General features: G+C 17.2%; 3 protein-coding genes across 3 annotated transcripts in view; 2 read left to right on the top strand and 1 right to left on the bottom strand.

Annotated features, from left to right (window-relative positions):
* Positions 1 to 119, top strand: part of PADL01_1419200 (conserved Plasmodium protein, unknown function) — a gene marked incomplete at both ends in the record, with an annotated part of 636 nt that extends 517 nt beyond the window's left edge. The window contains one exon of the mRNA XM_028684472.1: positions 1 to 119. This exon is cut by the window's left edge and continues 517 nt beyond it. Coding sequence (XP_028540546.1) covers positions 1 to 119 — 119 coding nt within the window.
* Positions 120 to 2,392: 2,273 nt separating this feature from the next.
* Positions 2,393 to 9,397, top strand: PADL01_1419100 (conserved Plasmodium membrane protein, unknown function; the record flags this gene model as incomplete). The annotated part of the gene is made up of 4 exons (XM_028684471.1): positions 2,393 to 8,560; positions 8,719 to 8,783; positions 8,898 to 9,140; positions 9,343 to 9,397. The coding sequence occupies 4 exons, from the start codon at positions 2,393 to 2,395 to the stop codon at positions 9,395 to 9,397; spliced, it is 6,531 nt and encodes a 2,176-aa protein (XP_028540545.1).
* A 950-nt stretch (positions 9,398 to 10,347) lies between these two features.
* Positions 10,348 to 11,155, bottom strand: PADL01_1419000 (glutathione S-transferase; the record flags this gene model as incomplete). The annotated part of the gene is made up of 2 exons (XM_028684469.1): positions 10,348 to 10,942; positions 11,118 to 11,155. The coding sequence occupies 2 exons, from the start codon at positions 11,153 to 11,155 to the stop codon at positions 10,348 to 10,350; spliced, it is 633 nt and encodes a 210-aa protein (XP_028540544.1).
* Positions 11,156 to 11,755: the final 600 nt, after the last annotated feature.

Genomic DNA, 11,755 nt, shown 5'->3' with positions numbered 1-11,755 from the left:
ATAATAATACAATAACTGATATTTATATATTAAATCAAAATTCTTTACTATTCCAAAAAGAATTGGTAAATATGTTTCAACGTTTTTATTACCAAATAGAAAACTCTATAATGGAATAGAAAAAAAAAAAAAAAAAGAAATATCTATTATTTCTAACTTGTATATGTATATATATATATATATATTTATTTTTTTTTTTTTTTTTCGTTTTTTTGTTATACAATAATTTTTTTATTATTATATTATAAACACACAAAATTAAATTATATAAAATATATTTTTTAAGTTATTTAATAATAGTAAAAAAAAGAATTTTAACTCATTAAGCAATAATATTATGAATATAATAGTATTATATATTTTTTGTTAAAACTCGGAATAAAACATTTAATAATATATATATATTACACATTTATATGTTCATGTATAATCCTTATTTGAAATAAATTGATGTTTACATATATATGTGCTAGGAAATAATTTTAGCACAAAATAATATTTATAACATTTTCTATGTAAGCTTATAATTGATCTTATACTATTTGTATAAAACCGTAAAAAAGAAAAAAAAAAAAAAGGAATATATATATTTATATAAATAAAATAACAGCTTCATATTACAACATATATATATTACTGTAGGTGTTAGAATAGCATTTTATTACTTTTAATATACAAGTAAAAATATTATAACATTTTTATAATTTTTCTTTTCTATAACGGTAGGAAGTAATACAGAAAATTTGAATAACATTTTTTTCTCGCATATATAATATAAATATTGTAATAGTATTATAACAGTTTTTATAAAAATTTTCTTTTCTTTTTCTTTATCTTGACTTTCTTTTTTTTTTTTTCGTGGGATGTTTCAAAAAGGGAAAGATTATGTATGGACAAATAACAAAAATATTTATTGTTTTTTTATAGAAATTTGAAGTAACTGCTCATAATAATTAAGGAGAAATAATAATCAAAAAAACAAATTTTTTATAGATTCGGTACAATATATATTTTAAAATATTTTATCCTTAAAATGTATTTATATATATATATATATATAATAAATATATTTATTAAAAAAAAATATTTAAATATATATTAATAATATTATTAATTTTCATATGTAAATATGAATAAATATATAAATTAATCATATAACTTAAAAATGCCCTTTACTATTTTAAGGTTAAATATAAATATAACATATATTTCTAAAAAGATATTTAATTTTAATATTTATTCATATTATATGCATAGAATGAGAATATTATTAAAAATAAATAAAATAATTTATTTAAATATTATATACAATATATATATGTATATATTATATATTATATAATATATATATATTTTCTCTATATATAATATTTTCTAAAAATATATGTTTAAAATAATATTAAATATTTATATATAAGTATAAGCATATTTTTTTATATAACGTGCAATTTTAAAAAGCAAGAAAAAATTATTATATTAATAGATTTAATGATTATACATATATATTATATTATATTATATATATTTAAACATGTATATAATTAAAATGTGAAGAATAATAATAAAATAAATATTCCTTATTTTTATATCAGCAATCCTATTTCATAAAAAATAACAATACTTAAAAAAAGAAGAAAAAAAAAAAAAAATAATGCCTAAAAAATTAAATTTTTATTAAGTATACAAAAAGTAAAAACATATATATATACTTTTGAATATATATATATATATATATTTATAATGGTAAAATAAACGTTATATATTATAATATTCATTTATTTAAAATATAATTAAATACTATATAATAATTTTATATATCTTCAAAAACATACCCATTTAAAAGTAGTAAATTATATTTCTTTTCTTTTTCTTTTTTTTTTAAGAAAATATATATGCGTATAAATATTTATATATAGTAAAACAAGAAAAAATTAAAAAATTTTAACAAGGTCATAAAAAAAAAAAAAAAAAAAGAAAAAAGAAAAAAATTAGATACTCTTATAATATAGTTATTAATGAGTTTTAATGAATATAATTAAATCCGTTTAAATTTATAAATATATACATATATATAATATATATTTATTTGTTTAAATTTATTGTGGACCACATTTTATTTTTCATTAATCCATATAATATTTGTAATACAGTAATTAGGCGACGAGGGGTACGTTTTTATATAATTATAGAATGACCCATAGCAAAAATATATAAAAGAAATAAAAAATATATATATATTATATACATATATATATATTATATATATATTTATTTACAGTGTGATAATTTTTATATGTATGTTTTACATTGTACATATTTATTCATTTTATAAGTACATAATTATAGTATAAATATTAAATATTGATGAACACAAGACTCTGGAAGTTATAAAATGAAGAATTATAATTCAAATAGTAATAGGAATAAATACAAAGGAGAAAATAATAATTATAATAATCATTATAACAGTTTTAATTATTATAATAATTATAATAATAATAATAATAATTTATCTTCTTACTATAAAAAGAAAAATAAATATGGAAAAAACGCGTACGAAAATGATTATATGAAAACAAAGGATAAACCAAAAAATATAGAAGAAAATGTTTATAAAAAATATGGTAATTATAAAAAAGAAGATAATCATTTAAAAACATTAAATGATAAAGACAATAATATTCTTGAAGATGTAGATAAAATTAATAATATAACATTCGGTTATACGGCTAATTCAGAAAGTGATTTTAATTATTTGATGAATAATAATTTAATTGAAAATGAAAAAAAATTATTCAAAATGAGCACTTTAGAAAAAAACAACCTGAACTGTTCAGAATTCTTGAAATCACAAGAAAATAAATTAATTGATGAAAATATAAATGTAATGAAAAATAAAGGAGAAAAGGAAAAATTAAATATTAATGATAAAAATATATCCTATATGAAAAATGTAAAAAATTTTAAAGATGTGCCTATTTTAAAAAATGAAAGGTATATTAAATATGACGAGCAAAATGAGCATTCATATGTAAATAATAATAATAATAATAATAATAATAATAATAATAACAACAATAACAATAACAATAACAATAATAATAACAATAATATCAATAATTATACCATCGATAAAAATGATAAGAATAATAAAGAAAGCGATGATTTGTTTTGTTTTAATAAGAGGATGTCTAACTTAACTAATTTAATAAATAAAGATCTTTTTTTCTCAAATGAAAACGAAGATATGAATGTTAAATTACAAGTTAATTCAAACGATCAATTATATGATGAAGAAGATAATGAGAATTATCAAGAATCTTCTTTAAATGGTGAACCATTTAATTTTACGATTACTGAAAATATAAATAATATAAGTAATAGAAGTAAAAAAAATTATGTAAATTTAGTTAAAGAAACTTTTGAAGAAAAAGATGAAATGTTATACAATAATAATAATATGATGTTATATGAACAAATAAGAGAAAAACAACAAAATCATGAATATAAAAAATTAGATGAATCAGATGTTAGTAAATCTTATTTATTAAATAATTTTCAACAAACACATAATTATCCATTTGATGCGAAGGATAAAAAATATGAAAACTATGGAAATCTGGAGAATTTTCCAAATGATGAATATATGAATATTTTAAATGTACAACATTTAAGTTCAAATAATAATAAATGGGAACGAGAAAAGGATATTTTATATGAAGAAAGTGAATCCTCGCATGAAAAATTTATAAATAATGACAATATACAAATGAATGATTATCACTTCAACAACAATAATAGTGATAATAATAATAATAATATATCTATAAATGAGTTGAGTGAATATATTAATGCCATGAGTGGTAATAATGTTAACAAATTAAATTATCTAAATAATATTTCAAACTGTTATAATAACATAAATGATATATATGATATGTCTAATATAATGAATAATATGGATAACATGAAGGATATGAACAATAGGGATAATATGAAAAATATGAATAATATAAACAATATGAATAATATAAACAATATGAATAATATAAACAATATGAATAATATAAATAATATGAACAATATGAACAATATGAACAATATGAACAATATGAATAATATGGGAAATTTTAAAGATATTGATAATATAAAAAATATCAATATATGCAATCTTAGCAGCTTAAGTGATATAAAAAATTTGAGAGAAATGTTAAACTCTTGTTATATGAACGACATGAATGAAGATGATGATTATGTAGACAAAAGTAATAAAATAGCTAGTCTTTCTAATGAATATAAATTAAACAAAAACGAAATGGATAATGATTTTATTTTAAATATGGATGAAAGAAATGGATTTAATAATATATCAGAAAATTATAACATAAATGATGAAAAATATAATGATCTAATAAGTTTATTAAATAAATATAAAGGAGAAGAATATAAAGATATGGATGATTTGTTTAATGATGATACTATTATGAATAAAGAAAAAACAAAAATGAATGAATTAATATATAACAATAATAATAATAATAATAATAATGATACCTTTGTTAATATGAGAAATAATAATACGGGATCTCAAATGAACCATCATAATAAGAATGAATTAAAATTTGATGATTATATATTAAGGGGTAAATTAGATGAAGGAGATTTTTATTTAAATAATAATCTTAAAAGCATTGGAAAAGAAAAGAAAAATATGGAAAAGGAGAAGAGACAAGAAGATCAAGATGAAGAAGAAGAAGATGTTTTTGTGATAAATGAAAATGGAGATTTAAATTTAAACAAATCAGCAGATTTGAATGTATTAAATATGTTAAATGAATATTATTTAAATGATAAATCACGAGATTTTATGTTAATTGAAAATAATAAAGATATGATATCAGAGTTAAGAAACAAGGAGGAAAAAAATGAATATCATAATATGGGGGAAATGGATGATAAAAATGATGATATGAATAATATTAATAATATGAATAATATTAATAATATGAATAATATGAATAATATGAATAATATATATAATAATATAAATAATGTTCAATTAAATGTACGAAATAATTATTATAATGCTCCTCCTTCAGCAGAAAATAAAGAGGAAATATATTACAAAAATAAAATAATGCAAAATTATATTAATATAGATGGTAATGAGAATAATATAAATGATAACAATATGAGCAACAACAACAATAATAATAATAATAATATTAATAATATGAACCATTTAAATAATAGACATAATATTATGAACGATATGAATAATAAGAATAAGCTCTCAACAAATTTTGCAAACCATAATCATCTAATAAATATGAATCGTCAGAATAGGAGTTATGAAAATAATATTGTAGGAAATAAAAAGAATATGAATTTATCAATGAATATTATGAATGATAATGTCAATAAAAATGTATCTAATGGATATTTAGAAAAATATGATCAAAAAAATTATTATTATAAAAATTATGAAAGAACAAAAAATAAAAATAATAACATCCATCATATGAATAATAAAGGTAATTGTCAAAACTATATAAAGATGGAATATGATAAATCCAATAGTTATAATAATAACAACAATTTTAATGTACTCATAAATAATAATAATCATAATAATAATAATAATTACTTTCATATGAATACTTTAGAATTTAATAATTCGAGAGAATACAAAATATCAGATGAAAATTTTATCATGAGATTAAAAAGAAGTAATATGCTAAAATTTACCAATTTTTTAAAAACAAATTATAAAGATTCGAATATTATTGATTTGAATGAACCTTTATATAATTATTATCGTTTTATTAATAAAATAAATGCAAATATTAAACAAAATAATTATCTCATAAAATATAAAAATATTATGAACAAAAGTGATAAAGATAAATTATTAAGAATTCAATTATCATACATGATCATAAATCCATCCATACAAAAAAATAGTGGGAAATGGAATTTTAAAAATGAAGATAAGGATAAAGAAATAAACACTATAATGAATAGTGACCATTCTGATAATAATGAAGAGAAGCATTTAAATAATAAAGAATATAATAATTATAATAAAAAGGTTGATGGTAATGATGACAATGATGATAATGATGATCATAATAATTATAATAATGATAATAATGATGGTCGTCATATTAATGAGGATGAAGATCAGGGGTTGAAAAATCTTAAAAAATATGAAAATATCATGCAACTGTTTAAAGAAGGAAATATATTTGATAATTTAGAAAATAAAGAATGCTCTCCCATATTAGAAAATAATAATATTAATACATTACAATATGAACAAGACTTCAACAACATATATTATTGTAATTCATTAGATTATAATAAAAATATGGCAATGAATCAAAACCATTATCTTGATATGAATATTAATAAATTATTAAGTTTTTCCAAATTAAAAGATGAAAAGAATAATCAAAATGACATTATAAAAAAAAAAGACACAATTCATAGTAATGAGCCATATGTTAATAACATCCTTAACAAAGATATGAATAATTATTCTGATATTTTAAAAAATGAACAAGTAGGAGATAAAGAAAATTTATTACAAATACAAAAGTCAGAAAAATCGATTTTACAATATAAAAATAATAATGAAGAGGAAGGTCATTTAAAAAAGGATAATAATGTAAATAAATTAGTGATAGAAAAAAAAAAAAATCAAGATTTATGTAAATATGATAATATGAATAAACTAGGAAAATTTGTTTTTGCTACAGTACATGAACCAAGAAATTTAATTAGCTTAGTAAAAAATAAAGATGTAGATGATCATAATGTAATTATAGAAAAGGTTAGAAAATTAATAGAAAGTGAAATATATGAAGATGAAAAAAATCATATAGTAAATAATAATGATGCTTCTATAAAAAAAAAAAAGGATGATATTATTAATACATATAATCATATAAATAATGTCGATAAAAAAAGTAATGATTATTTATTTAAAGACCTTACACATGATGAAAAAGGTGAAAATCCTAAAAATATATCTCTTACATGTAAGAATAAATATAACAATATTATTATAAAAAAAATGTTAGAAAATTTATGGGACATATATATAGATATTAAAAATTTATATAAAGATATAGATAAGTGTCCATATACACACATTGAAACCATAAATAAATATAATGAAGAAATTAAGAAAAAGAAAAATAATATGTTTCAATTTATATTTTTAAATAAAATTAGTGATAATACAATAACACCTTCTATAAAATCATTAGTTGATCATAATCATATATTTTTAAAAAAAGAAAATATAAGTAATTTGGATATCATAATAAATAAGTATATATATTTATATGTAACAGAAAAATTAAAATGTGATATGGAGAAGCATTTATCTAGTGAGTATTATTTTCCAAATATGGATGGTTTGATAAAAAGTTTAAATTTTATTAAATGGAAAGAAATGAAAGATCATATGAATGTAAACAAAAATGTAAGTACACATTCAAATGTAAATATAGATATAAATAGTTTAAATAAAAATAATGATGATTTATCTATTGGAGTGAATGATACAAATAATATTTTATCAAATGATAATTCAGAAAAAAACCAAGAAAATCAAAAGAAAAAAGAAAAAAGAAAAATAAATACATCAAATGAAGAAAATAATGGAGATATTAAAAATGATATATGTAATTTATTTTTATATAATTTCCCATATCAAGACAATATAAAAGAATTGAATACTTATAATATGTTTGGTAAGACAATATTATATAATAATAAATATAATTATTTTAATTTTGATAAATATAATAATTATGATATATTTTTACCTATACCTAAAGAGGAAAAGAAGAAGAAAGGATTTTTATTTTTTAAAGGAGGAAACAATAATAACAAGATAGGTACTAATACAAAAGATAATGATGATGATGATTATAATAATAAAAATGATGATAATAATAATATTAAAGTACATAACCATATTGATATATTAGATATTGATAAAGATAAAATGAATGAAGAAATAATACGTATAAAATGTTCTTATTATTTATTTGTACATAGTTTATTAAGATATAAAGGTGCATCTATATATAGAAAAATATTTAAAATTATAAAAAAGAAAAAAAGAAGAACTCTAATATATACCTTTTTTACTAACTTCTTTTTATTATATTATATATTATATCATGCTGATCAATGTTTTGATAACAAGTTAGAATATGAAGAATTTTTAAAGTTACAGCTATTACATATTAATTCAAATATTAATACTATTCATAAATTATTAAAAAATGAAAAAGAACAAAATAAAGTTATAAAATATCAAACAAATAATTCTAATAATGAGAATAATCAATCAATATTCAATATTAGATATAAATTATATAGTACAAATATATATACCTCATTATATATATATCTAATCGATATTTCATTATCTTATTTGTTTACCCCAAATATGGGTATAAATTATATGCAGGATATTTTATCCTTATTCCTCTTTTATAATTATATATGTTTATACATGACAAAAATTTTACTCTACAAGGTATGGGAAAATATATATATATATATATATATATATATATATTATATATATTTATGTGGGTAGATGTATATGGGTTTATGAATTGTTGATATGTGTATATATTTTGCATATATTTAATTATTATTATTATTTTAATTTTTTTTTTTTTTTTTTTTTAGAGTGGTGGTGCTTTAATAACCATATTGTTGGTAAAGATAATTCCATACGTCAAGGAATTTGATAGGTATATATAAATATATATATATATATATATATTTAATTACATATAAAGATTTATATATATATATATGTATAATATTTATTTTATTTTATTATTATTTTTTTTTTTTCTGTGTAGAAATTTGATAATATGTTTTCTATATTCTGTATTACATAGTATATTTTATATTATGTGTAATATATTTTTGTACAACTTGGAAAAAGAGAAGAAGATCTTCCAAGGATCAGAAGTGGACCTGTATGTAAAAGTCTTATCAGGTTTAACAAACGAGATTGAGTTTTATAAAATTATTTACAAGAGTGTATGTAGTTATTCTCATCAAGATACATTTTATGAAGAAGAAATAATGGCAATGTTGAGGTAAGACCAAAAAAAATAAATAAAATAAAATAAAATAAAATATAAAATTCATTGACATATATATAAAACATGTAATATATATAATATATATATTTTTATATATTGTATATCTTTGTAATTATATATATATATATATATATATATATATATATATATATATATATATTTATATATGTATATTTTTTTTTTTTTTTTTTAATAGGGATCTTAGTAAGGATGATATTGTAAAGGTGATCATGAGTCACTTACAGAAATGAGGAAACAAATTGAAAGTTAAAAGGGAACATATTATTATTAAATGAACACATATAAAAATATATATAATATTGTACATTTGACAAAAATATGAAAGAATTATACACCCATATATAAAAATATATATATATATATATATATATATATTTTTAATCACAAGTGTATGATAAAATGTATATGAAAATACCTTGTAAATTTTCATCTTTTTTTTTGTATTCGGATTATTATAAGATTCCTTTTTATGTATATTAAAATGTATGTTTATGTATTTATTTATTTATATAGGATTATTCATTTTATTTTTACTATTATTTTTTGTTTTAATTTTTTTCAAAAAAGGATTATATATATATATATATATATATATATATATGTATGTATATGTATATATAACTTTTTAAATTCAAATAAACATATTTTTTTTTTCTTCTTTTTTCCTTATAATCTCTAGCATATTTGTTAATTTTTTGAAGTAATAATTATAGAAACAATTTTTAATTTTGTTTATAAAAATGAAATATGTGTTATAATTGCAGTTGTAGTTGTGATGTAATATATTAGTAAAGAAACAAAGGTGTATATATTATATAACTTAAAAAAAAGAGTTCAATGAATTATTAAGCCTTAAAATGTGAAAAAATATATATATAAATAAATAAATAAATATATATATATATATGTGTACGTAATTTTATACATTTAGATGCATTTATGAAAATTGCTCCATTTATAATATATGAACATGGATAAAAAAAATAATTTAATTTATACATACATATATATAAATAAATAAATAAGTTTATATTTTTTAAAATGCGTACATGAAATATTTTCAAATGTTATATAAAAAATATGAAAAAATATAAAAAAAAAGAGGAAACAGCACATATATATATATATATATATATATATATGTATGTATGTATGTATGTATTATTATATATTCCCCCTTTTAGTATACACTTTCTTTTCTGTTGGTAATATAATTTTTGATATTAGGCAAGTTACTTATAAATTCATTATGAGCTTTTAATAAAGGGAAATTTTTCAAGCTACTTGGATATTTTGTTTCAATATCATCATATAAATTAAAAACAGCTAAGTCAGCATATGTTAAATTATTACCTACAAAATAATATTTATCATTATTATTTGTATGATTTTTTTTTAAGAGTTTCTCAAAATAACTTGACCATTTTGGTAAATCCTCATTTAAAAAAGTAGTTTCATTTTGTTTAAATAAATTTGTATTATTAAATTTATAATGAATATCCTGAACACCACAGAATATCATATCTGCATAAAATTCATTTAATTCATTTTCACCACATATATTATATTTTTTTGATAAATAGCGAACTATAGCTTGGCTTTGAGCTAATATTAATTCTCCAATTTGTAATATAGGTACTTGCTCAAAAGGAGTATCCTTTTCTTTTTTAAAATTTTTAAATTCAACAAAAGCATCTCCATTTACTCCAAATCTTTTATCTGTGTATTCTATTCCAAGGTATGCAAAAATTAATCTTATCAATTCAGCTTTCCCCCTACAAAAAATTAAACATAAACACAAACATATATAATATATATAATATATATATATATATATATATATATATATATGTATATATATATATATATATATATGTATATGTGGACAATATATGTACATTTCATTTTAACATATTATATCTATATAATTATACTTTTTCTTATTCTCACCTTGCATCAAAATAATATAACACTATATTATCTCCCATCTTATAAAAATGAGGAAACAGAAATTATTTCAAAATATTAAACAAATTATATAGTAAAAAGATAAATATAATATATATATATATATTATATTTATGTATTTGTAAAAAATTACATATATTCATACATATAAATTTTTATATATATGTAAATATTTATAAGTTGAAATTATAATTAACCAAGGTTAAAACAAAAAAAAATATAATTATAAATAATTAAAATTAAGATAAATTATGATAATGTTAAATAATGTAATAAATTAATTTAATTAAGAAACAAAATAAACATTTGTAATATATATATATTATGATGATAAAATAATTGTTGGGTGTTAAGATAAAAATAAATAAAAATTCATTCCACATAAAATGAATATGACACAACTATACATACATATATATGTTGTACATATTTTTGTTATATTATTTGCATATGAAAAAATCTTATTTTTGTTTAGCATGTATTTATATAAAGTAACCAAATATATATACAAATATATATATATATATATTTTTAAATGTATTTTATTATAAAATGATTTAAAAAATAAAATAAAAGAATGTAGATAGGCAAATATATTAATTATAATATACAATATGGGA

The sequence above is a fragment of the Plasmodium sp. gorilla clade G2 genome, assembly GCF_900097015.1.
Source record: "Plasmodium sp. gorilla clade G2 genome assembly, chromosome: 14".
Classification (NCBI taxonomy): domain Eukaryota; phylum Apicomplexa; class Aconoidasida; order Haemosporida; family Plasmodiidae; genus Plasmodium; species Plasmodium adleri (nom. inval.).
This window is presented reverse-complemented; position numbering and strand designations above follow the sequence as displayed.